The sequence below is a fragment of the Zychaea mexicana genome, assembly GCF_025766255.1.
Source record: "Zychaea mexicana strain RSA 1403 chromosome Unknown BDB00scaffold_7, whole genome shotgun sequence".
NCBI classification, from domain to species: Eukaryota; Fungi; Mucoromycota; class Mucoromycetes; order Mucorales; family Lichtheimiaceae; genus Zychaea; species Zychaea mexicana.
The window spans coordinates 519,402-544,465 of NW_026516670.1; the positions used below are offsets into that span (position 1 = coordinate 519,402).

General features: G+C 44.0%; 8 protein-coding genes across 8 annotated transcripts; 4 read left to right on the forward strand and 4 right to left on the reverse strand.

Annotated features, from left to right (window-relative positions):
* On the reverse strand, positions 1-6,036 carry BDB00DRAFT_547136 (SNF2 family N-terminal domain-containing protein). The gene is made up of 13 exons (XM_053117807.1): positions 5,787-6,036; positions 5,352-5,697; positions 4,469-5,283; positions 3,775-4,296; positions 3,419-3,684; positions 3,047-3,353; positions 2,609-2,943; positions 2,347-2,539; positions 2,123-2,221; positions 1,690-2,037; positions 962-1,611; positions 657-887; positions 1-552 (listed from the first exon to the last, which is right to left on the reverse strand). Exons 1-13 carry the CDS (start codon positions 5,919-5,921, stop codon positions 360-362), a joined length of 4,440 nt encoding a protein of 1,479 aa, XP_052984203.1. The 5' UTR covers positions 5,922-6,036; the 3' UTR covers positions 1-359.
* Positions 6,037-6,943: 907 nt separating this feature from the next.
* Positions 6,944-8,869, forward strand: BDB00DRAFT_547193 (serine/threonine-protein phosphatase 2A catalytic subunit alpha isoform). Its single transcript, XM_053117808.1, has 6 exons — positions 6,944-7,155; positions 7,326-7,389; positions 7,537-7,856; positions 7,976-8,227; positions 8,303-8,421; positions 8,498-8,869. Exons 1-6 carry the CDS (start codon positions 7,054-7,056, stop codon positions 8,568-8,570), a joined length of 930 nt encoding a protein of 309 aa, XP_052984204.1. The 5' UTR covers positions 6,944-7,053; the 3' UTR covers positions 8,571-8,869.
* Positions 8,870-9,151: 282 nt separating this feature from the next.
* BDB00DRAFT_868072 (uncharacterized protein) lies at positions 9,152-9,610 on the forward strand (the record flags this gene model as incomplete). Its single annotated transcript, XM_053126420.1, has 3 exons — positions 9,152-9,198; positions 9,287-9,339; positions 9,405-9,610. 3 exons carry the CDS (start codon positions 9,152-9,154, stop codon positions 9,608-9,610), a joined length of 306 nt encoding a protein of 101 aa, XP_052984205.1.
* Positions 9,611-10,522: 912 nt separating this feature from the next.
* BDB00DRAFT_935978 (uncharacterized protein) lies at positions 10,523-12,702 on the reverse strand (the record flags this gene model as incomplete). Its single annotated transcript, XM_053129212.1, has 5 exons — positions 12,687-12,702; positions 12,392-12,603; positions 12,224-12,315; positions 10,726-12,117; positions 10,523-10,527 (listed from the first exon to the last, which is right to left on the reverse strand). Exons 2-5 carry the CDS (start codon positions 12,469-12,471, stop codon positions 10,523-10,525), a joined length of 1,569 nt encoding a protein of 522 aa, XP_052984206.1. The 5' UTR covers positions 12,472-12,603; positions 12,687-12,702.
* Positions 12,703-13,601: 899 nt separating this feature from the next.
* On the reverse strand, positions 13,602-14,656 carry BDB00DRAFT_802707 (uncharacterized protein). Its single transcript, XM_053121967.1, has one exon. The coding sequence runs from the start codon at positions 14,594-14,596 to the stop codon at positions 13,718-13,720; it is 879 nt and encodes a 292-aa protein (XP_052984207.1). The 5' UTR covers positions 14,597-14,656; the 3' UTR covers positions 13,602-13,717.
* Positions 14,657-16,714: 2,058 nt separating this feature from the next.
* Positions 16,715-17,844, forward strand: BDB00DRAFT_802710 (60S ribosomal protein L1-B). The gene is made up of 3 exons (XM_053121968.1): positions 16,715-16,746; positions 16,924-17,076; positions 17,196-17,844. The coding sequence occupies exons 1-3, from the start codon at positions 16,742-16,744 to the stop codon at positions 17,686-17,688; spliced, it is 651 nt and encodes a 216-aa protein (XP_052984208.1). The 5' UTR covers positions 16,715-16,741; the 3' UTR covers positions 17,689-17,844.
* Positions 17,845-19,014: 1,170 nt separating this feature from the next.
* On the forward strand, positions 19,015-20,450 carry BDB00DRAFT_756065 (serine/threonine-protein kinase; the record flags this gene model as incomplete). The annotated part of the gene is made up of 3 exons (XM_053118877.1): positions 19,015-19,314; positions 19,530-20,129; positions 20,250-20,450. The coding sequence occupies 3 exons, from the start codon at positions 19,015-19,017 to the stop codon at positions 20,448-20,450; spliced, it is 1,101 nt and encodes a 366-aa protein (XP_052984209.1).
* Positions 20,451-20,956: 506 nt separating this feature from the next.
* On the reverse strand, positions 20,957-21,783 carry BDB00DRAFT_547407 (casein kinase II, regulatory subunit). The gene is made up of 3 exons (XM_053117809.1): positions 21,673-21,783; positions 21,330-21,599; positions 20,957-21,203 (listed from the first exon to the last, which is right to left on the reverse strand). The coding sequence occupies exons 1-3, from the start codon at positions 21,730-21,732 to the stop codon at positions 21,024-21,026; spliced, it is 510 nt and encodes a 169-aa protein (XP_052984210.1). The 5' UTR covers positions 21,733-21,783; the 3' UTR covers positions 20,957-21,023.
* Between the last annotated feature and the right edge of the window lie 3,281 nt (positions 21,784-25,064).

Here is a 25,064-nt window from a genome sequence, read left to right on the forward strand (position 1 = left end):
AAAAAAGAAAAAGTGTATTTAGATATGCTTGTGGGTTGTCGTGCAAGAAAGAGAGAAAAAGACAAAGGGGAAAAAGAGACATTTTATAAGCAAAGGGATAAGAGAGAGAGGGAAGAAGAATTTATATACAGCCCTCTTCTTGACTTTTTGTTAGCTTTTCACCTTTCTTTTCATGTGTGTGTGCGTGTGTTATATCAGGTTCAATCATTCATTGTATTCGTCGTCATCGTCTTCTGGTTCATCGTCGTCCTCCGGTTCCTCCTCTTCATCGTAATCTGTTGTCGCTGCTGCATGCTGTTTTCGTTGATGTTGGGCTTTGTGGGTCTTAAAGTTTTTGGCTGTAGGCATCGTATTTGAGCTCATAGTAGGATGAGTTGCAGCATGAATAGGTACGTTGGTATTATGACTGTTGTTCGTTTTATACACTCCGGGCATCTGTGCGGCGACGGCAGCACCTTGCTGAAGTTGCTGCTGCTGCTGACCTTCAGGCGACGGTAGTGGAGGTAGTTGACCGTAAGGACAGAGTTCGGCAAGTTTGGCATCGAATATTTTCTATTATCATAAAGGTTAATCATCGTGTTCATGTGTAACCCAGTTCCTTTTTCTTTAGCATCTCTTCCTGCAACAAACAAATGCAACCATTTGTTTTTACCTGCATTTCGTCTGCATCCTCGTATACGATCGAACCTTCCTCGTTAAACGTCCTTGCATTGTCAAACATCAGGTGGAAATCATTCCGGAATTGCGCAACGTTCCGGTAATACGGGGAATGGATTCGCTTTTTGATCATTTTCATTGCGATAGGGCTCTTGATCATGGTATAGTAGATGGGATAGTCGCGCTTGCTGACAAGATCCATAAACAGCGTGCATCGTTTACGGTAGGTCCTAAAATGATGTCATCCTAGTTTTAAAATGTGTCCCTACACCCTTCACATTTCCCCATGAAAAATCCATCTTACTCTTCATCCTCCTCGGTCGATTCCTCGACTGCCTTGTAACATGCGTCAAATATCCGAGTAAGTTGTTGTCTGAGTGGTGGCGACAAAGGATCCGAAGCAGATTTGTCGTCCTTCTTTTGCCGACTTTTCTTCTTGCTACTACTGCTGCTGCTGTAATCTGGTTCTCCCTTCTTTGGCCGACCCCGTTTCTTGTTTAATGACGCCGAATCTTCCAAAGGAGGCAACCCAGCCGCTTTACGTCGCCGTGCTTCCTTTCTTGCAATCAGGTCATCCAAGTCGATATTTTCATCCTCGAGCGCATTCACCCATTGTTCTTCGGTCAATCCATCATCATAACGAACTGTGTCTCGGACACGTTGACCACGACCATATTCAAGTAATGGCGAAACGTCTTCAGCGAAAGCATCTTCATAACGATACACTTCTGGTAATTCGTCTTCCTGTATTAAACGATCGTGTTTGCGACCACGACGACCTTTTTGTCGATAATAGTCGGCTTCAGCTCGTTCGCGCTCCGCATCGATTCGATTAAAGATGACTAGTTCTTGATCAGACCGCTTCAGCATTTCGTTCAGTTCTTCATCGTCTATTTCTTCTTGAACGTCGTCTTCGTCGTCATGTTCGTCACTTTTATCTTCCAGTAAAGTTCGCTATATTGTATATGAGATCCATGTTCAATTAAGCATCACAGACCACTGTATCTTCGCAATAGCTATAATTTTACTTACCAAGAAGGCTTCACGATCTTCATCCGTACTACGGTTATCGAATTTACCCGCCTGAATGACTTTGCCATCAATATCCAGCTTATAGTTTGCTCGAGCCAAGATATTTTCCTCAATAGAGTTGGCCGAGATCAAACGGAAAATGCGAACTTCTTTGGTTTGGCCAATTCGATGAGCACGGTCCTGGGCTTGTAAATCTTGATGAGGGTTCCAGTCCGAGTCAAAGATAATAACCGTGTCGGCTGTCTGCAGGTTGAGACCCAAACCACCAGCGCGGGTACTCAATAAAAAGACAAAGTAGGGTGAGTCGGGTGAGTTAAAGACTTGTAGTAATTGCGATCGATCATCGGCCTAAATATACACCCAAGTTGTTTGTTAGCGCGTCAGTCATATAATAGCCCCACAGCATCTTTTTTAAATTGTGTAATTTTTTTACCTTGGTAGAGCCATCCAAGCGCAAGTAACGGTATCCTCGATAATTCATAAAGTCTTCCATGATGGACATGACTTGGGTCATTTGGAAGAAAATTAACACCTGAACATAAGGAGATTATGTGATCAGTAAAGCAGACATAGATAATCCTGTGTCCTTACATAATCCCTCTCCAACCAAACAGCCACTATTCTCCTCTCTAATTAGCCAACAAAAAAAAAACTAACCCTATGTCCAGTTTCTCGTAATTTTGGCAATGTTCTGTCCAATAGCTCGAATTTGCCGGATACGCGATAGAGGAACTCGTTCGACAGTCCACTCGGGTTGATCGTGTTTTCCACCTCCTCATACACAAACGGATGGTTACAGATCTTACGTAATTGCATGATTGTGTTATTGAGACCCTTGACTCCCATTTTTCTACGAAAACACATCATGTTAGCAGCTCATCTTTTCTTTTATAGCCTAAAAATTAAAAGAGGATGTTACCCTTTCTCATTGATTGATGTGTACATGCGACCATTCTTCTTCATTTGGTGATACAGCTTGGCCTGAAGAGCCGACAACTTGCACTTGATCACGCGTTCGACCTTGTCGGGCAATTCCGACTCGACATCCTTCTTTAGACGACGCAACAAGAATGGACGCAAGACTTTGTGAAGACGTTTGATGATCAGAAGCTGTTCTTCTTCGTTCAGATCAATCTTGTCCGAGACGCCTTGATATGAAAACGGTGTGTTGAACCATTCTTCAAATGTCTTTACACTTTTGAAAATTTTGGGTAGGATAAAGTTCAACAAGGCCCATAATTCTGGTAGATTGTTCTATATAAAACATCATACAAAACGTGAGTAAGTGAGTGTGTGAGTGTGTGTGAGTGTGTATGTGATTGAATGAATGTGTGATAACAAACACTTTGATATTTACCTGAAGAGGAGTGCCGGTTAGAATGATACGATAGCGTGTATTGTAGTACTGTCGCAGGACTACTGTCAATTTAGAATTGACGTTCTTCATACGATGACCTTCGTCAATAATCATATGCAACCACTTGGTCTTGCTCAACAATGGTCGATCCTTGATGATGTAATCAAACGTCGTCAACAAGACCTGAAAATCGCCACGACGGATATCCATTTGCAATTCTCGACGCACGGGTGGCGTGCCCTTGTATACAATCGTTTTAACAGAAGGCGCCCATTTGTCAAATTCCAGCGACCAGTTTGTCAATGTGCTATGGTATATGATATATTAGTCAATCATTACTAGTCACACACCGCTAAACCATTCCAAACTTACGACAGTGGTACAATGATCAGAAAAGGACCATTCTGCCGTTTCCGTTCAATAAGATAGGTGATCAGACTGATCGTCTGGATTGTTTTGCCAAGACCCATTTCATCAGCAAGAATACCATTCAAGTGGTTATTGAACAAGGAGACCATCCATTGCAAACCCTTGATCTGATAATCTTTCAAAGTTCCGCCCACCAAAAGGTTAGGCTGTGATACTTCTTCCTTGACGCGATGTGTGACTTTAAAATAATCAACCTTGGAATCCTTGTCCTGAACAGATTGAAAAACGTTGTGTGAGTCTCCATATAATTTGACTCTTTTTTGGCTTGTAATATTCACACAAAAGAACAACATAACTACCTCAGTATCATCTTGAACAAGATATTCATTTTCTCGTTGGGACGCATCATTCTGCTGATCCACCACTGCCTGCGTAAGCGATCCCAAGAAGTTGTCTGTCTGTTTCAACAACTGGGTCAACCGCGTATCCTTGGCCGTGTCAATCAATTTCATGTACGCCTCTTCATCATCGTTCCTTAAGGCCCGCATACGCTCCTTTGAGATCCTTTCAATCCGCTTCTGTTCCTCCCTTTCCACATGTTGATGATACTGAATAACCGCACGCCCCAGTTTCGATTGCTTGGACTGCCACGTACGTTGGGTGCTTATCAAGTTTCGCCCGTGGTCACAAATCAGTTGTAGTTGATCCAAATGTCGTTGTTTCTTTTTGTTTTCCAAGTCGATGCGTTGTTGTCGTTCGAGTTTTTCAACCATCCGTGCTTCGCGTAAGGACTGCCGTTTGAGGCGACGGTACGTGGAACGGTCCATCATGGCGGCCAGGGTTGAGGATTTTGAAATGCCTTGAACAAGTTCTTGACGCATCTGAAAGAAGAGTGTTTTGCGTGGTGTGAGTAGTTTCGAATGAATTTTCATGTTCATATGTCATATTCTATTTACGTGCGTTCGCGTTTTCCCGGCAAATTTTAGTGTCCTCCCTCCCACCGAACACTTTAACCATGCCAGCAGCCCACACACGAAGATCCTTTGTTCTTACCTGTTTCTGTTTACTAAGAAGCCTTAAACTTTTCAGTTCGATCAGCGTCTGTAACGATGTTCTTCGACGAGTAGCATCTGTCGTCGTCGTCGTCGTCGTCGATGGAGAATAGGAACCCGACAATTTGTCCATCATTGATCCTGACAGCTTTCCGAGCTGGTTCATGCGAGCTTTAATACGTGTATCGATTAATCGTTCGCGTCCCTCGGCAAACTCATAACTATCCATGCCACATGGTGTGATACTTGGAATTAATTGCCGGTGTTGACGCGACGCATGAGCGTAAGAACTTATAGGTTTCTTCATCATGCTATAAGGTGACGCGTACGCGTTATATTCTGCTTTTGTTGTTATTGTTGTTGTTGGTAGTGGTGGTGGTGGTATTGCTGCTGCAGGAGGGAATGACGGTTGCTGTTGTTGTGGATGTTGAGGATGAGAAGAAGGAGGTAGCGGCGGTCGTTGTGGAGATGCAGATCGGGTTGCTGCAGCGGCAGTAACAGCAGCATGAGTGGCAGACGCAGACGGTGATATACCTGGCGTAGCCGATGATCTGCTGGGCACCACACCAGGCGGCGCTGATGCCATGTTCGTAGCACCATTGGGAACAACAAGTTGGTGCTGCTCATCTACTGCTACTCCTGCTGCTGCATGGGGGGATGATAAGGATGACGACGATGCAATTGTTAAAGGTGATAGAACAGCTTGTTGGATATGATCTGGTAAAGGCATGTTCTTGGAAATCAGCTTGTATGCGAGGATCTGGTATTTTAATGCACCGAGTTGGCTTTGTGTGAACACCGAGTGTTGTGGCGGCACTATGTACATATCAAAAGCATGTGGTCAGTATTTGGCACACAATGACGCGAGAGTTGTGCTTTATTACCAGGAGGTACAGCACCCGCAGCAGCAACATTGGGATCCATGGCTCCTTGAGGATGAGGTGCCTGTTGCTGTTGTGCCAAGTGTTGTGGTGGCATCATGGGCTGTGGAACTGCTGGTGGTGGTCGCTGTTGCGGTTGCTGCTGTTGCTGTGAAGGTACTTGGACAGGCGACATTGGAGATTGCTGGAATGGTGACATTGCTTGTTGCTGCTGCTGTTGCTGTTGTTGCTGTAATCGGTGTTGTTGTAACTTTTGTTGTGCTTGGTAATTCCTCAGAATTTGCATAATGTGCGCAAATTCTTGACTATTTTCTTCATTGGCACCTTGGCGTTGCAGGAATGTAAGACGCTAGAAAAGTAAAGTTAGTTCTTTTGACTTGTACTTTTTTTTCGCGGTTTTCAAGGAAGTGGGGAGGGGAGGAGAAAGCGAAAAGATACCTGAACCAAACCGTTCATTCGTTCCTTGTTGAACATTCCAGGACCTGCGGCATTAGGTGGTGTTGCTTGAGGACCATTTGGCGAAGCTTGCTGTTGCTGTTGTTGCGGTAACATGCCGTTACCGAACGAATTCATAACCCTCTTCTTCTTTTTGTAGCTGGTCAGTCAGTTCACAAAGCACTCGGACCGTCGACTGAAGCTTAATAAAGGAAAAAAAAAAGAAACGCTTGACAACTTTTGGTGCGCTGAACGAGTCCGGGAACGAAGAAAGAGGTAATAGAGAGACACGAAACCAAAAGGAAAGGAAGAAAGACGACGATAAGGAAGCTACATGAGTTGGATGTAACTCGGATGAGTACTGGGTGTTATGCAAAAAGTAATAATAATAAGGCTTCTTTTGGTGTCAAAAAAAAAAGAGAGAGAGGGCGGAGAAAACTGCTTGGTTTTTTTTTTTTTGCTTGAGCGAACGAACAAAAGAAGCAGAAAAAAGAGGGAGAGGGGCGTGGTAGGGTTTTCCGACGATGTTTCAAAAGAAAGGCAAAAAGGAAAGGTGGGAGGGAATAGCAGCAGCGATGGCTCTGAGGCAAAGGGAAAAAAGAGAAGAACGAAAATAATGCAAAAAGTAGGTACGCACCTCTTCTTTTCCTTACTGTGAAATTTGATAGCAGTGGTGGTTTGCAGGAGCAAGAGGGAAAAAAGAAGGTGCGCGAGAGAGACGCCTTTTGGGGAACTGTAATCCTGATTCCTATTGGGGATGGCAGAACACGTCACACGCTCACGCTCACATTTTTTTCTTGTCTTGTCGCGTACACCGTGTTCGCATGACCATGTTCGGGCCGGACCCACTTGCGTACTCCGCCAGAGATGGGCCTGGTGGGGGAGAGAGGAGGGTTGAGGGTGAGAGAGAGAGAGATCGCAAATCGTCATCGACCAGTTCAGGCTCCCCTCACTAGAACCGAGCTGCTGAAAAAAGACTGTCTCGCTCTCTCTCTCTCTTATTACTACATCCCCAACTCCATCATTTTCTTTTTCTCCATCTTTTTGTAGGTAGCTTTCCCTCCCCCCCCTTTTTTTTTCTGAGAAGCATCTCGTTCATTGATTCTTTTCGTCTTTTTAAAAAAAATATAAGCTCACGTATATAATTCTAAAAAAAACTTTTCAAGTCTTTTCATCTTTCTTTTCATCATACAAAACTTACCACTCCTCCTCCCCGCACCTCACACACACACAAGAACATCTCTAAACAACTACACATACACGCAAAACTATGACTGCCGTTAGCTCTGTTGCCGATGTGGACGCTTGGATCGCCCAACTTTCCGACTGCAAACAATTGCCAGAGGCTGATATTAAGAAACTTTGCGATAAGGTGTGCTTTTTATTTTTTGACTTTCATAGCCAGGCTTCGTTATTTACCTGAAAAGGAGAAAGGAAAAAAAAGGAGGGGATGGAGTGGCTATTATCATCGCATAAGGGATTAAACACGATAAGCATATAACCCCGTATGCATCTTTTGTTCATTCTGATCTTGATTGTTAGGCACGCGAGATTCTTCTCGAGGAATCAAACGTCCAACCTGTCCGATGCCCGGTCACCGTATGCGGTAATTTCCTCTCTCATTTTATTTTTACAAACACGCATACACATAGTGTCCTGTCTTTTTCTTTATTACGAGTTGAAGCGATATGCTGACAAAGACATACGCGTCCACCTATTATATGTATGTATGGCACACCACCAAACAAAAAAGGCGATATCCACGGTCAATTCCACGACTTGCAAGAACTGTTCCGCATTGGCGGCAACTCTCCTGACACTAACTACTTGTTCATGGGCGACTATGTGGATCGTGGATACTACTCTGTGGAGACGGTGACGTTGCTGGTAGCGCTCAAGGTGCGATACAAGGACCGTGTGACGATCCTCCGAGGCAACCACGAGTCGCGCCAGATTACACAGGTCTATGGTTTCTATGATGAATGTTTGCGAAAGTATGGCAACGCCAACGTTTGGAAAATCTTTACCGATCTTTTCGATTATTTGCCATTGACGGCTCTCATTGAAGACCAGGTACGGCGTCATTTTCTTTCTCTTTCTTTCTCTATGCATAATCTCTGTGCATATAAAAGGGAAACGCTTCTACCAAGATAAAAGGAAGAACTAAAGAAAGAGCTGTTTGCTGAAAGTAGATCTTTTGTCTTCACGGAGGTCTCTCGCCGTCGATTGATACCCTGGACCAGGTGCGATCGCTGGATCGTATCCAAGAAGTGCCTCATGAAGGCCCCATGTGCGATTTGCTGTGGTCTGACCCAGACGACCGATGCGGTTGGGGTATCTCGCCGCGTGGCGCAGGTTATACGTTTGGACAGGATATCTCAGAGACATTCAATCACAACAATGGCTTGACCTTGGTCGCCAGAGCACATCAGTTGGTCATGGAGGTAAAAAGCCCGTTTTAGTGAGAAAGAAGTGAGAATGGGTTGGCTTAGAATGCAATGGTTGTTATGTATCTGCAGGGCTATAACTGGTGCCACGACCGCAACGTTGTGACGATCTTCAGTGCTCCCAACTACTGTTACCGTTGCGGCAACCAAGCAGCAATCATGGAGATTGACGAACACCTGAAATACTCTTTGTAAGCGCACTTCTTTTGCACTAAAACTAGAGCAACAGCAGCAACAGAAAGACTAACCATTGGTTCGTGATCACAGCCTTCAATTCGACCCTGCACCCAGGAAGGGTGAACCACATGTCAGCCGACGCACTCCCGACTACTTCTTGTAAAGAGCTTCTTTTTATATATAAACAAAATGAACTGAATATCATCAAAACAACCACAACAACAGCAACAAAAAAGACAGGGCGCCTTTTCCATGGCGAGAAGAGAAGAAAGAATAAGCAAAAGGATTCCATGTCCCACCCTCCCCACTTCTTCCTTACCCAACCACAACCACAACCATAACCACAACCATAACCATAACCAGCCCCCCACCCTGTTAATCGGATTTTCTGCATTGTATACTTCTTCTTTTCTTTACCTTCCATATCTTTTTCCTTTTCGTCGTCCTTTATTCTCTTTCTCTATTCTCTACACGATGATCTACTTCTTCTTCTTCTTTGCTTGGGATCTCCTTGCCTCTTTCTTTCTCCTAAAAATATATACATATTCACCGTATACACACACACACACACACTCATTGTCTGTGTTGCCATGGTGATTGTTTCAGATGAGAAACTGGTTGGGTGTCGGATTTGTTTCAGTATGGTTTAGTGCCTATAAAAAGCCCTGTCTGAAATTCATGCAGATCACCTTTATAATCTCTTTTTTTCTCATTCAAAAGCAACTCTAACTACTTTCGATAACCATGAACCGATTCTCTGTCACTGCTCGACGAGCGTATTCTCTTGGAGGGTAACGGAGGTTTTGCATTGGCTAAAGAGTAGTCGTATAGCAGAGGACTTACACCAACCGCATAATCCGTTTGTTGTGACATGTATAGACGTCAAGGCATGGGAGTGAACAAGCCAAGCATGAACAACTTTCCAGTGGGTAGTAAGTGTCATCTTTAATTATCCCTGTTAGACGCCTGGACGCTAAAAAGTAAGTTTTTACGCAAGATCAAACCCAAGGTGCGAATGAACAATGGACCAACGAAATGATGACCTCGGCACCAAAGTGGAATGAAAAGCTGGCCACCGAAAGCGAAGCCAACGTCAAGGCTGACCAAGAACCTGTCAACAATGTCCAAGACTTGAAGTCCAGGACTGAACACTGGTTCCGCGAGCATGAGCACGACAAGAGCTTTGAAATGGATGTCGAGTAAAACCCAGCTGTTCCCAATTCGTGCTCTTCATTCCGCTGCAACTATCCCAAAACCGTTTTACACCAGCCAGTGTATATAGTAAAAATAATAATAAAAGCGTTTGATGTACATAAAAGCTACTATGCAGTATCATTGACTGTTACGTCACATTGATAAGCTCTAACGCATATGACACATGGCCCTTTTGCTCGCTCGAAATTACATCATGTCTCTAAAAATTTGTATGTAGTTTTGAATCGTTGACCGGAAGTGATATATCAGTGTATAGCATACACTGTCACTTTAAGATTTAGTTTTGGAGCTTCATATTAATTTCTTAATACAGTACAGAGGGGATTAACCCTCTAGTGGGTCAGCATCCAGTCAACAGACGCTAACAAGAAACATCGCACATCCCTTATTCGTATCAACGTAATTGCTGGGCCTGGGGAAAGGATGCTACGTGAGTTTATGATCTGACAAATTGTTTTCACGAACTACTGATATTTTAGCTAAAGTGAGAGAAAACACAGGTTCGGATGTGTGCAATAACAGCACGTAACCCCAAATAGCATTCTTGAAGGAGCACGCTTTGATAAAAATTTAGTGCTGCTGGCTAGGATTCATTACACAAAATTTAGCTTGCACATCACACGGGTCATTGACGAATCTCCTTTGTAAACAATCTTGATACATGGGCAATAATACATAGTGAAAACCGAAATAATTGATATTCCCATCTTAGTGGCTAGAATATGAAAGAGCTTAATTTAAGATTAGACGCAGTACCATGTGTATAGTGTCATAAACTGAAGAAAAAGCAAATACAAGACGAGTATTTTTGTGTGCATGTAACAGCTATATGTACAACGAGAGAATTTATATATATATAAATATATATTTTTACAGAGCAAATCAAATGATCAAAATCATTTATACTGATTAATGTAGCATAGTGTAAAAATAACACCACTATGTGTATGTTGTCGCCGCAGCTGTAGCTGTAGTTGCTTGTGTTCGTTGGGAAAGCGAAGCTATTTGATCTGGTGTACCAAATGAAACATGACCTCGTTTTGTTGTTCCTACTGCTGGCGGCTGATCTGCTGCTGACGACGAAGAGAGGGAGGTTATTTCACCAAACTTGACATTGGTCTTTTTCGCCCTCTCGAAAATATCATTCACGCTCGCATGCGACATTCCCTTGAGTTGGCGCCGTAAAGCAGCAGTAAGTCCGGTCACCAAAAGCACCACTTGCGAATTACCACGCGAGACACCATCAGAACGATACAGTGCAAGGATCCAAACGACAACCCACCAAAACATGGGGATAAGTAGACAGAGCGACAAAGTATAATATGCAGCTGGATCGACATGATATTGAGTCGGCAAATCGTAGCATACCATGCCACCTACAGAGTATGCACCTTCCGGTCGGCCAAACACTACTATACGATCCATTCTGTAGACAAGATCCTGAAGAAAATTCTCAATGGTGTCGTTATCGCTATTCTTGACGGACCACATGGTGCTGACATCATCGTTAAACTCCTTCATGTTTTGATCGATCAAATAAGTTAGCTCAGCAACTTGTAGTCCATATGCATTCACCATGATACGGTCTTGATCGCTCAGGTTGTCCAGATTGTTCCAATGTGATGCATTCGATAGTAACGCATAGTCCATCTCAATTGGCGTAGTTTCCAGATAGTCGAGCAAACCTCCTCCTCTCTCCAAAAAGATAAAGGTCGTTCGATTGAGATACGGCACTAGTGTACATTCATGGACTGCTATTTCAGACCCTCGTACCAACCACGGGCTTGCTGTTCCGAGATGTGAGATAGCCACCAAAGTTTGCTCGCCCGCAAAAGCTGTTCCTGCTGGTGGTACTGGCTGCGGTGCAGTGGTAGAATCGTTGGTTGTTGTTGCTCCTCCTCCTCCTCCTCCTCCTCCTCCTTCTCCTCCTGCTTGAATGGCCTGTGTATAATTGCCTAGATCGTACGTTGTTCGATACTGCATGTTACCGCCATACAAAAAGTTTGGAGCATGTGGCAAAGTCTGGTAATCCTCGCCGTCCGTATAATTGTAATATTCTTGCACCGTCTTGACCGACCGGTCTTGCTCGCTGACCACCAAGGTTTCATTAAACGAGCCAGGACTGCACCTGACTACGTTGTACACTATTGGAATTGCTTCAATGGTACAGTTTGCGGCCGACGCGGGGCAGAGATCACTCATTGGGATGTTCCAGCTCTGCGCTGTTCCGGCCATCGCCATCTGTAGCAAATAGTTGGCAATTGTTCCTCGTAAGCTGCGGATATCTCTGGTATCCAAGTCCCACGATGCGATCGTCTCGTTTTGCAGCAGGTTGGTGTATCGCCCTAAAACGTCCTGATATTCGCAGTAAGACGTTGGATAGGCCGTTAGAATTTGCTGGGAGCTTGGACCCATGGCAATCAATCCTAGCTGCATTATAATGCCAGGCACTATGATCAAATCGGGTCGGATACCCATCAATACACGAATAATACCTAATAGTGCATTTGCAACAGTTAAAACACTTAGCATTAGTGCGTTTCTTTCTTCAATGGACAATGGTTTAGACCCTATGTAGCTCTCTTTTTATGTTTCGCTTACCGCCAATCCCTCTGGTAATAGCATCGTATACATCTAGAAGACTGAGCTTGGAACCATGCTCCAACTTGATCCATTTGTATTCTGATATGGCGCTGCATTGTAATCGTATTAGTCAATATCATTAACACATGATGCCATTAGTAGCCTTCACTATGTGCAAAAACTTACTATCCTATGCCACCAGCAAGGCACATTTTGATTAATGTCATTATCAATGCAACCAAAGCCTGAATAGGTATCCCACCCATTTTGTATGACAAAGGTTTGCCATCCGCAGACTGGTAGACGTGGATTAAAACGCCGATCAAGATGGCTGTTAGGATCACATTGAGGATGGGTAGGAGTGCTATACTAGCGATATCTTGGTGATCATGCTCTTTCTGTAAAAGAAGGATAAAAGGTGTAATTGTAAGAAGAGGTATGACTTAATACACGAATAGCCAGAAAGTAAAGATTTACATACTAGTAGTTCATGTTGTTGTCGCTGTTGACGAATTGAAGGGAACCGGAAAAACGTGCTACCAGTAGTACTGTTGTTGTTCCTTTCGTACTTTGGAGGAGGCGCTAAAAAAGGCGTTTGGTTACTGTCGCCATTTTCTTGATGATCTCTGTTGCCGTTGCTCATTAAATTGGCTACTGCCGCTGCGATTATAAAAAGCAGGAGAATGCAAAAGTGCCGGAAGGCTAGCAGAAGAAGAAAAGAACACAGGAAAAGAGAAGCGGGAAAAACATATCGTACTTTTTGTTGTACTGTTCAAGGTAATCTACAATTGCTGTGCCACACTTTCTTTGCATTCGACTGTCACACACATACTATGTCTACATTTCACGTTTAATATATATCTTGTTCTTGTTTACAGTTTTAAAGCTCCCAGATCATTAGTTTTCCATTTTTGAAGAGGTGCTTAGCAAATGGCATTTGGTAAAGTATTCACGAATACGCAAGATATGGCACTGTTGTATGATGGAACAACTAGAAAACCGAGAAACCGGACATATCTGTGGCATTTTTCTGGATATTGCTGCATATAGAAGCATGTTACGCAAAAAAAAAACAAAGATTCTGGTGCAGGAACAGTGGGCGCAGAAAATAATCGCTTTATTTGGAAAACTTTGAGTAGTACATCAGAGACTACTGGAGAAACACATGTGGCTGTGGCGATGTCCCCATCTATTATATGTAGTATAACGCATGGTCCATAGCTCAACCTTTCATATGACCAATAATCTTTCTTCAAGATGCTTCCTTTGTAGTCTGTCCGAGTGCTTTGTCTTGTAATTCTCAATTTTGGAACAGTAATATCAGCACACGCTTTACTGATATTTTTGAATGGGTTGATAATGAGCTCTGCGTTGTATGTACAGGTTCAAATAAGAGCTTTTGTATGTATGTATTGAAATATGCATATGCTATGTCCAAATAAAAAATGAACGATTGATATTGTAGCTACTGTAATGTTTGCTTTTGAACAACATAGTTTGAATCCACTTGTTTTAAGCGGTTGTTGCTTCTGTCGCTGGGATATTTCGTTGAAAGAGTGGGGATATTTGATCCGGCGTACCAAACGTAATGTGACCACGTCTTGTACTTTGCTGGTGGCGATGAAGATCTGTTGAGGAGGACGAGTAGGTCAATTCACCAAACTTGACATCCGTCTGTTTCGCTCGCTCGAAAATAGCACTTGCACTGGCGTGGGACATGCCTTTAAAGCGGCGTCGTAAAGCAGCAGTAAACCCGGCCACCAAAAGCAACACTTGTGAATTACCACGCGACACGCCACCCGTACGACGCAGCGCAAAGATCCACACCGAAACCCACCAAACCATGGGGACTAGTAAAGAGAGCGATAAAGTATAGTACGCCGCTGGATCGACGTGGTATTGAGTCGGTAGATTGTAGCATGCCTCGCCACCCACAGTACCGAGACGCTCTGGTCGACCAAATACGATTATCAAGTCCATTCTGGAAGCAAGATGTTTGAGGAAATTCTCAATGGTGTTTATATCACTGTTTACAAAGTACCATTCGCTGCTGACATGGTCGTTAAATTCGTCTTGGTCTTGATCGATTATAGCTCTCAGTTCAGCGACTTGCAGGGCGTAAGCATTCAACATGAGACGATCTTGTTCGGTTATGCTACTGTCGTCGCTCCAATGGGCTTCATCAGATAATAATGCATAGTCCATCTCGATTGGTGTAGTTTCTACGGCTTCACGCTTTCCATCTCTTTCAAGAAATACCAGGCTTGTCCGATTGATATAGGGCACAAATGTGCATTCGTGGACCTTCACTTCCTCTAGCGTGAGCCCCTGTACAGGTGTTGCAGTTCCATTGTAAGATAAAACCACCATTGATTGTTCGCCCGCGAACATTGTTCCGGGAGGCGGTTCTTGTGTATCATTGCTTATCGGTAGTGCTCCAGGATCATTTATTGCTGTATAGTTGTCAATATCAAACGCTGTTCGATACTGCATGTTTCCACCATAAAAAAAGTGTGGCGCATTCGGCCACGTTTCGTAACTGGTGCCGTCCGTATAATTATAAAATTCGCGCACTGTCATGACGGACCGATCCAGCTCACTGATGATCAATGTCTCGTTGAATGAACCAGGCTTGCATTCGACTTTGTTGTAGACCATAGCAACGGGATTCATCGTGCAGTTCACCGCCGAAAAGGGACAGTAGTCACCGATAGGTACGCTATAGCTGTTTCCTGCGCCGTCCAGAGCAAATTCAAGCAAATAATCGGCAATTGTGCCTTTTAGGCTGCGGATATCTTTACCTTCTGCTCTCCACGATGCCATGGTTATGGCTTCGAGGTTGGTAAAATGCCCGAGAGCGTCCATGGGCTCGCAGTGGGTTGTTGGATAGGCTGTCAAAATTTGCTGTGAGCTGGGACCCATGGCAATAAGTCCTAGCTGTAGAAGAATGGCGGGAAACAGGATGAAGTCAGGCCTGATTCCCGAAAACACACTAGTCATACCTACATTTAGTATTTACGTTATTAAAAAATGTACATCTTTGAGTATCACCAGTATAGACAAGGGAAAAAAAGTTGTATATATACAAGCAAATTTTTCTTAGTTTTTCACGACTCTTACCACCAATGCCTCGAGTGATAGCGTCGTATACGTCTAGAAGACTTAGTTGAGAGCCTCGCTCCAACTGGATCCATTTGAACTCTGAAACGGCGCTATGATGCGAATATAGTACACAAATGCAAGTATTAGCTATCATCACAAAAAAAAATAGCTCTCTATTATTATGAGCGGTGACGAAAACCACTTACTATCCAATACCACCAGCGAGACACATTTTGAGTAGTGTCATTATCAATGCAACCAAAGCTGGAAGGGGTATCCCTGCCATTCTGTAGTCCAACGGTTTGCCTTCGGCCGACTGATATATGTATATCAGAACGCCCACCAAAACGGCCGTGAATATTACATTAAGAATAGGAAGGATCGCTATATGTTTAAGATCCTGACGATCTTGTTGGCTCTAATATACAACAGGGTAAGTAAAGTATAGCAAACACATGAGCATTTGTTTTCGAGACGGCTCGTGTAAGCGTATATCTGATACACTTGTTATATTGAACGTTGAGTGGGCGAGGAAATTACCAGTTGTTGTTGACGGAATGAAGGGGAGCCAGAGATCATCGTGTCACTGCTGTTGCTCCTTTCGTATTTCGGGGGAGGGGACATTAATGGTATATCGCCGCTATCTTCCGGCAGGTTCTTATTCATGTTCATGGTTGCTGATGTTGGCTAAGAGGGTGAAAATATTGAATGACAAGAAAGAAGGGATGAATAGAAGGAATGTGAGTGGCATATAGCGAAGAGAAAGTGAAAGAGAGGGAGGAAAGCAATGAATAAAAAAAACGGAATCGCGAAACTGAACTATGATCTGTATTGCACCACCCGCAAAAGGTAACTTGCAGACAGGTGAGCCACATCTTATGTATTGTGTTACACATGTCATATTCCACCTTTACTATTTAGCATTAAGGCAACAATTTAACTTGATGTATGTGATAGGTGTATACTGCAATCTTCATTATCATTAATGTCGTTGCTCGCCGACTAAACCTACTGAAACTGCAGCTCTATAATGCTCCTTTACATAAGCTTTAGGTTTGCAGAAAATGGTATGATTACATTAGACAATGGTATCAGTGATTATATCCAGCTCACTATGTAGTCGAGAATAAGTACTTCACATTTAAATAGCTAGATAAGATGTGATTAATTGACTACATCAATAAATAGGAGCGACATGTCGCAGCAATAATCCATTGCTGCCTGCTTTCTTATCTTCAAACAAGGTTTCTATGATATTTACATCGACAGATACGCCATGCGAATAAAATAAATGGGTCGTGGATCGATGTACTTTTTACGGATTTTGGTGGTCAGAGCAAAGCCATCGGCGGAATTTCAAAACCCAAAGTTGAACGGTTTTATTGTCGTTCCTCGTCGCTAAACCAGGACTCCTTCCCTTTTGATTTTTCAGCCATGAGGTAACGCATCCATAAAATCCTCAATACGAAGATGTATAGATATGGTGGATGAATGGATGCATCCGTCCAACAATCCATTCATCCATCCATCTATCTATCGATCCATCGAACATCTGCAAAGACATCAACATCGTTTGCTTAGCACTAACATTCATGTTACTTTTCAAAACTTTACAGCAAAGTCAGTGGTTCCGCCGTCAGAGAGACTGTCAACCAGATCATTGCTGCCTCGCAAGAGAAGCAACGTAACTTCACTGAGACCATCGAGCTCCAGATTGGTCTCAAGAACTACGATCCCCAGCGTGACAAGCGTTTCTCGGGTACCATCAAGTATTTGTCGTTCTCATGTTAAAAATGTCAAATGAGCGCGACCTGCGCTCAGAAAAGGAGGGACATGTGCACAACAGTAAAAAATACAGAAAATGCTGACCCCAACCTTTTAACAATAGGCTTCCCAACATTCCCCGTCCCAACCTTTCGGTCTGTGTTTTGGGTGATGCTTTCCATTGTGACCAGGCCAAGGCTGCTGGTATGGAATTCCAGTCGGTTGAGGATTTGAAGAAGCTCAACAAGAACAAGAAGCTGATCAAGAAGTTGGCCAAGAAGTACGATGCTTTCCTTGCCTCCGAGGCTTTGATCAAGCAGATCCCCCGTCTCTTGGGTCCCGGTCTTCACAAGGTCGGCAAGTTCCCCACTGCCGTCTCGCACAACGACCCCTTGTCTGCCAAGGCTGACGAGATCCGTGCCACCATCAAGTTCCAGTTGAAGAAGGTTCTCTGCTTGGGTGTCGCCGTTGGTCACGTCAAGATGACCGAAGACCAGTTGGTTGCTAACATCATGTTGGCCATCAACTTCTTGGTCTCCTTGTTGAAGAAGAACTGGCAGAACGTCAAGTCTCTTTACTTGAAGTCCTCCATGGGCAAGCCCTACCGCTTGTTCTAAGCTTCTATTTCTCGCGTGTTCTTAAAACTCTGACGGTTTTCAACTTTACCAACTTTGCGGACCTGGGTGCCGCATTGATTTGGGAGCTCGGGAAAAAAACTTTTTAAGCAAAAATAAAATAAAATGGGAATCATCTTCTCTTTTAGTAAAAAAAAATACTGGTAGCTTTGCAAGTTGGATATAAGCGTAAAGGGAAAGATACGACATGAGTGTAGGATTATGTAATGCTGTATGAACAATAGGGGTTGGTTGGCAATATCTCCGGCTAAACGAAAGAGTGCTTTGGCTTGCAGCACTGGCATGGGGGTGTGGATAGCAGATTAGGTAGGTTCCCTTTTATGATCCAGGCTAGTGCACCCACACGGCGAAAACAGCGCACCTGCATCAGCCAGGCGGCGATGCTGTCAGATGACGGAGGGGGATGGGTACAACGTGGCACATGTTTCCAGCTAATAAGGGGAAATCAAGACGAATTCCTTTGACATAGCATTGTAGCATTGTAGCATATGGTGCTACTAGCAGCGTACTCACGGACTATATATGTACAGGGTATGTCGCGTATATATAAACAGAGTCCTTGTTTTTTCGCTGAAAAACTTGGCGGAGGTTTTTTTTTCCTGTAGTCGGTGCTGCCAAGTCTTTCCAACACACACCCATACAGCGACAGGGCAATTGAGCTGATTTCTCCAAAAGAGGACAATTCTTGGGGTGGTCTGTACTACGCTTTTTATTTGCACTCAGTCAGTGGGCTAGAAAAGTCTAATTTTTTTTTTTTTTTTTATCTTCACTCACCCACCTCCAGAGCCATAGTTTGTTTGTGGTTTCCTCTTACTTCTGCTCTCTCTTGCTGGTTTCTTTTCTTATTTCCTCCCTTTCGTTTCCACTACGCACACTTACACACCTGGTGCTCACTCCCAGACACCGTCATCAGCACACGCACGCACACACAACACATACTCGCATACTTCTGTGAGGGCCATGGGGATTTTTCGTGCGGTTTTACATCCCAAGGAGCAGCAGCAGCACAAGGAAAAGGTGCTGCAAAAGCAACAGCAACAACAGCAACAACAGCAACAGCGTAACAACATCAAGGATGATGGACCACCCACGCCCCCATCCGAACCCACATCGCCCATACTGGACAAAAGACCCGAACGGCCTTCTTTTCGCAACGTAACGTCACTTCCACCAGACTTGGTTTCCAGAACACCCTCGACGAGCTCCAGCCACTCCGTTCATACGATATCAGCACGCACGCAACATACCCAGAACCTATCACGGTTTGTCCAGCATCCAGATGGCACCCACGCGCACTGCATCAAATGCATGCCAGCCAACAAGCTGTCATCGTCACTCCACCATCTGGCTGCAGGTCTCTTGCCTGCGGCAGCAAAAGGATTCAAGATACCCGCACTCGGCAGTGGTGGCCACCACGAGAAGAAGACCAAGGAGGCAGTGCAAAAGGAGCGGGCTGCAGTGAATGCAGAGCTGAAACGCGCAGGAAACAATGACGTTTGTTTATCAGACAAGTGGGGTACATGTCAAGAAGTGATCGGAAAAGGAGCCTTTGGTGTCGTCCGAATAGTACACAAGGCTGATCCCTCGGGTCACGAATACGCTGTCAAGGTAAAGAAATTCTTTCGTTTCTTTTCCTTTCCATATACGGACTCTACGATTTGGATCTTTTGCTTCGTGGGTCGCGTAAAGACGGGGCTCTTCAAAGAGTGAAAACCACGTGCGGTTGCTGTGATGGAGTTGTGGCAGCGTAGACAACCCCCCCTTTTGCTGGACATTCTTTTACCCGTTACTAAAGAAACGGTTAATACCGCATCTGCACACAGGAATTTCGCAAAAAAGGCCTCGAGAGCACCAAGCAATATGTCAAACGGCTGACGTCAGAATTCTGCATTTCGTCTATCCTGCATCACCCCAATGTCATTGAAACCCTGGACTTGCTGCCGTTGACTGAAACCTCGGCGGTCTACTGCCAAGTGATGGAATACTGCGACGGCGGCGACCTGTTCAACCTCATCTACGACTTTGCCTCGTCCGGACTCCAAGTGCCCGAGGCCAACTGTTTCTTCAAGCAGCTCATGCGGGGCGTGAGCTACGTGCACCGGATGGGCATTGCTCACAGGGACTTGAAGCCGGAAAATTTACTGCTGACATCGAATGGCTGCCTCAAGATTTCCGACTTTGGCGGCGCCGACTGCTTCCGTCCTACACCCCAGTGCAAAGCCATGTACAGTCGCGGCGTCTGTGGATCTGAGCCCTACATTGCCCCAGAAATGTTTGTCCAGTCTGAATACGATCCTCAGCTCACGGACGTCTGGAGCTGTGCTGTCATTTACATGGCCATGCGCACCGGTAACCACATGTGGCAGGTCGCGAAAAAGGGTGATGACGATAACTACGACCGATATCTCAAGTTCCGTCGCTTTGTCGAGGAAGAACGCGAGAATGCAAAACGGGAACGCTTGGCTCAAAAGAATCTGCAGACACAACATGAACGCGAATTGTCTATTCATAGGGGTCGGGAGTCTGTGCGAAAGCGCGCCAAGGAATGCGGCATCGATATCTTTGAGGGCATGGAGCTCGGTGCAAAGCGCCTCGTCTATCGGATGTTGGATCCTAACCCAAACAAGCGGATCGGTACCAGCCAGATCATGGAGAGCGAATGGTTCAAAAATATCTACTGTTGCCAGCCATCTTCGGCCTGTTCTTCGCTATCGTCGGCATCTTCTTCTTCGTCGTCGTCATGACCTAACACGATCAATTCTTCCACTCGACACTCCTGAAAAGCAATCAATCACGCCACTTTCTTCTCTTTCGATCATATGCTTTCTCTCTAATCAGCAACCATCAATATGTCCAAGAACACTAACCAACCGACACCAACCACTATAACCCCTCCCTCCCTTTTATTGACCCTCCTTCCTTCTCCAAAATACACTACACGCATTCATATATACACATGTGAACTCGACTGTACATAATACGAATATATGCATTCATCTCTTCCGTAAACTATTGATCGTGCTATACAAATGGTGTTTATGAGTGTGATTGAGGAGGAGCAGCTGGCATGCGGAGCCATTGCATGCGAGGACCACTGACAGATTGCTCACTGACGCGAAACCCGAATATCCGACCCACATATGTCTTTGACTGCTTCATTTTGATTTCTTCTGAAAACGTCTCGACAAGCAAATGCGGAAATGTTGTGCCAAAATGAGCTCCTGTTTGTCAGATCATACTTTGGTTAGCAAATTGAATTTTTTTTGCGGGGTGCATGCATGGATGCATTTTCTTCTTTTCGTTATCTTAAAATAGTGTCACTTACCATCCACATTCGCATACTTGCCATTGCACATATAAATATCCTTGCAATTTGGACAATACAACCGGACAGGCCCTACATTGGGTTGGTCGCCTTGACCCACCGGTAGCATTGGCATCTTCTCACAAAAATACCGTGGACATGCCCCAAAGTGTCCTGAATTATATTTGTACAGCTTTTTTTTTGATATGTATAGTGTGTGTGGACGGATGAAGTGCGTGGTATGGTTTTTTTTTCAGTGAGCTTGTTGTCTCTCCCTTTCTTTCTCCACCACCCAATCCATTTCTAATTAGTCGCGCACCATTTGAGAAAGTCCGGCCTTGGTATTGATATAACGCTGATGAATCAACCCATAGAGCAACTCTGCATGCGGCTGCACTATGCTGACGTCGGGTATCGTGGAGCTCATTTCGTCTTCTTCGCGTTCCATGTCGAGAATTAGTTCTAGAGCCTCCTTGTATAAGGGCACTTGCTGCACTAGTCCAGTCAAATTGAAGCCGTCTTCAATAAAATCGTCGTCGACTTGACAGTAGTATTCATGACTAGCAAGCGAACAAAACCACTTGATCCACTATTAACAGATATATTTAAGTAAGGCGTCAAATTGCGTGTGTGTGCGATATTTTTCAGTCATAAAATAGTACCGATTGCGGTTGACTACTGGTTGTACTAGAAGAGTCGTGCATTTCCTCGTCGTCGTCCATGCTTTTATCTTTGAGATTGTCCAAGAATATGTACGTGTGTGTCGAGAGGCGACGCACGCATGACAGTGACTGTTATGGTAATTCGCGGACCAACATTAGTCCTTCCAGTGACACGTGCACTGTGATGGGCCCGGTCGTGTATGTGTTGATCCGAGCTGCTTCCGATCCGTTAATATTACGCCATCAATCTCCTATTTTGTGATTGCGATAACCCAGTGAGCCCAGGTGTATGGTTTACTGTAAGGCAAGTCACCATAACAGCGTAATATCAATACTAGTATCGCCAAGGAACCCATTTGAGTAACGCTTGTCCTGTAAAGACTATATATACAAAAGAACAGGTAGTTTTATTACTTTTCGCTTGCTGAATCGTTTACGTCAACTACGTATCTTAGTTATAAGATGTGTGGCGCTTCATGCGGTAGCTCCCCACCATACAAAAAGAAAAAAGCCAATGATTTATCGATTGGAGGATCCCATATTCATAATAAAGCAAGTTAAAAGCTTGTATTATTGACTGGGACTACATACTTATGATAACAAGCAGTTGGATATTATAAAAAAGTTCATCAAGTGTAATCTTCAGGCATACATCTTGAAAATGTACGTGTACATTTTCATTGATTTAATCAAGGAATATATATCTTCTATAAGTGTCAAAGTCAGGTGTAGCTCTACTGAAAGGAACGAAGTCCTTGCTTTAAATTGACGGAATTCTTCTAGATGGTAATCAAGCGAGTGTCATACTAATATGAAACGGAGCGTCATTAATGTGGATTATCATCATCACTGTTTCACGAGCTCGCGGCAGACTTGACACTCACGGACGACAGTTGCTGCGACCAGCTTTGAGGATTTCTTTTTACTTTTTTGGTATCAATGTTTACATAATTTCTACATAGGTAGCTGATCTTATTAGCTGAGTATCGAGTTTGGTATCAGTTGAATCCAGATAAATTAATGGACAATAAATATAAAGTGCAACCAATGTGGACATACCTTCTTGGCTATTACTACAGTGCTAAACTTTTATATGATAAACCGCCAAAACAGTCCATTTACATACTACATACTGCTACACATTACCCTGATTCCGTAGCAGAACAAAATTGGGCTAGAATCACTTTGATCATAATGGCATGGACATCCCACACCTTCAAATATGGAACCGGCTAGTTCTGCCAGTTTGTTCACGTGCTGGAGAATCCGGTATTCGATGTGAAATTTGTTTTGATCAAAAATTATGTCGCACAGATCCATTTTACTACTAAAGTTTACTTGCAGCGCAAACAATTAACAGCGTGGCACTTTTTCATACATACAGGTATAATCAGTTGCTCTGAATACTGTAAACGAGCGTTGCCACGCACTGAAATGGCCAGCAGCCTATTGACCTGATGAACTCCCTGTGATATTATTGTTTTTACTGTTCACTGTAATCCCTAGCTTAAACAAAAAGGCATTAACAATTATTCTTTAGCCCCATTTTCTGAGACAATATCTCCCTTTCTGCAGGCAGCGAAGAAGAATTATTGATGCTTTTACTATATTTGCGTATTTCTTTCGTGCCATAATATTGTACAGTCTTTTGTTCCAAGAAAGCGACAAGCATTGGGGGAGTGGGAGGTCGGTTCTTCCGTCTGAGTGTAGATTAACATTGGATGGCCATGGTCGTAGTAATACTTATGTTGATATGCAAATAAAATACGATCTGCAACCTGAATTTGATCACAACGTAAAGAGTGGGCTGACTGGAACCAAACGACGCTATCAAATAATCACTGTCGTCGGCTTTTATTGGAGAAAGGCAGAATTGCTTGTTCGACATGATTTCTGCGTACTATGTGCGTGAGTCGATAGCTGTAAATTATTTATGCAGGGCATTGACCAACGGTGGCGTTGTATACATCCTGGTAAATATATGCTGTATGTATCCCTAGTATGTCGTTGATTTCTCCTGAGCATTATGTTATGATAGACATGATCATCTGCTACACGGTCTTTGTTGTAGCCTTATTCTCAGATAAGTATTGAATACGATAGAACCGGCGAGATAAAGCAAGTGGATATAATGGGCAACAACCGGACTTTGTCTTCTTTCACTACTACCACACCACCTTGCTCACTTTGATTCTCCAGCAACACTTCTAATATCTTTACATTGCGCATATTTCTTTTTATAGCCGAAAAACATGGATGGTACATCATTGGCGCAATTACCCGCAGAAGCAAAATGTTCCTCTATTCGTTCGAAGGCAGCGGAAAAGAACATGAATGTGGCTATCATCGAAAACATTATCATAGATCCAACAGCTCATGGCTAGCAATGCAACCCTATGTGTGGCAGTATTATATGCGAGCCTGGCCTTGGTAGCTAGTATAGTGTTTCAATGCGGATTTCAAATTTAGATTGGCTGTACAATATTAAAATGTAGGTATATGTCGTTGAGAGACAGGGAGAAAGCCAATACATAGACGTCACTATCAATGACGCTAAAAGCACACCCGCTTTCCTCTATGATGGCCATCTTGATGTTCCTGGTGTGTGCACATGCATAAGAGACCTTACGGACTGCGTGTAACCCAGTCGAGCATTGATGTTCTGGTGCGAGCTGCTCTGTGCCATTCAAACAAGAAAAGAGAGACTTGATTTCTATTGCTTCCCAATCAAAACCACATTCTTCCGTCTCTTCTCCTCGTCCACATAAGGCACTTCTTTTCTCACTCCCACTTCTCCTTTGAGGAACGAACGTCACCAGCAAAGGTGACGACAAGCACTAGCAGACGCGTGACGACGGTGACATGTAAATAAGCAATGTACCAACAACACCACCAGAACAATGGCTGTAGCGTCAACAGCAGCAGCCGCAACAGCGACAAGAATGAAGAGTTCTTCTTGGACGGTCATCCTAGAGACAATGCAGATGCACCGCCAGAGTACAAAAACCCATGGACATACGGCGAGAGTCTGCTAATCTCCTGGATGTCACACGCGCCTGTACTTTCAAACGCGCGTAAGAGCACAAAGTGTAGTGGGGCTTCTGTAAGCATTGTACCGATTGCCACTTGGAATCACGGATCGCCGGTATAGCTTCCCAACAGACGATGCCCCCGTCATGCGCCATTATCGATAGTCTAGGCCTTGTGTAACCTCAGTGTCGAGTAGAAGAAAAGCGCGTCATTATACTTTAACAAGTGGAGACACTTCGTGAGAGCCATGTAGAAAGACAAGACTAGTGTGTACGTGTAGCCTGAAGTGAGCACATTGTAAAGGGGAATGTCAGTGAGGTTGCATTCCGAGTGCCTCGGGAGATGACAGACCCATAGTTCGG

What these genes read in the sequence shown, in the direction of transcription:
- BDB00DRAFT_547136 (XM_053117807.1), bottom strand. Translation starts at nt 5,921, where the DNA reads ATGAATTCGTTCGGTAACGGCATGTTACCGCAACAACAGCAACAGCAA. An exon ending in ACATCAATCAATGAGAAAGG is followed by an intron (nt 2,540 to 2,608) that starts GTAACATCCTCT and finishes GTGTTTTCGTAG; the next exon opens with AAAAATGGGAGTCAAGGGTC. An exon ending in TACGAGGATGCAGACGAAAT is followed by an intron (nt 553 to 656) that starts GCAGGTAAAAAC and finishes TTATGATAATAG; the next exon opens with AAAATATTCGATGCCAAACT.
- BDB00DRAFT_802707 (XM_053121967.1), bottom strand. Translation starts at nt 14,596, where the DNA reads ATGTTCGCGGGCGAACAATCAATGGTGGTTTTATCTTACAATGGAACT.
- BDB00DRAFT_547193 (XM_053117808.1), top strand. Translation starts at nt 7,054, where the DNA reads ATGACTGCCGTTAGCTCTGTTGCCGATGTGGACGCTTGGATCGCCCAA. An exon ending in ATGCCCGGTCACCGTATGCG is followed by an intron (nt 7,390 to 7,536) that starts GTAATTTCCTCT and finishes CAAACAAAAAAG; the next exon opens with GCGATATCCACGGTCAATTC. An exon ending in GAACACCTGAAATACTCTTT is followed by an intron (nt 8,422 to 8,497) that starts GTAAGCGCACTT and finishes TCGTGATCACAG; the next exon opens with CCTTCAATTCGACCCTGCAC.
- BDB00DRAFT_802710 (XM_053121968.1), top strand. An exon ending in CGTTTCTCGGGTACCATCAA is followed by an intron (nt 17,077 to 17,195) that starts GTATTTGTCGTT and finishes TTTTAACAATAG; the next exon opens with GCTTCCCAACATTCCCCGTC.
- BDB00DRAFT_547407 (XM_053117809.1), bottom strand. Translation starts at nt 21,732, where the DNA reads ATGGACGACGACGAGGAAATGCACGACTCTTCTAGTACAACCAGTAGT. An exon ending in CCAGTAGTCAACCGCAATCG is followed by an intron (nt 21,600 to 21,672) that starts GTACTATTTTAT and finishes ATCTGTTAATAG; the next exon opens with TGGATCAAGTGGTTTTGTTC. An exon ending in AGGCCGGACTTTCTCAAATG is followed by an intron (nt 21,204 to 21,329) that starts GTGCGCGACTAA and finishes TCAAAAAAAAAG; the next exon opens with CTGTACAAATATAATTCAGG.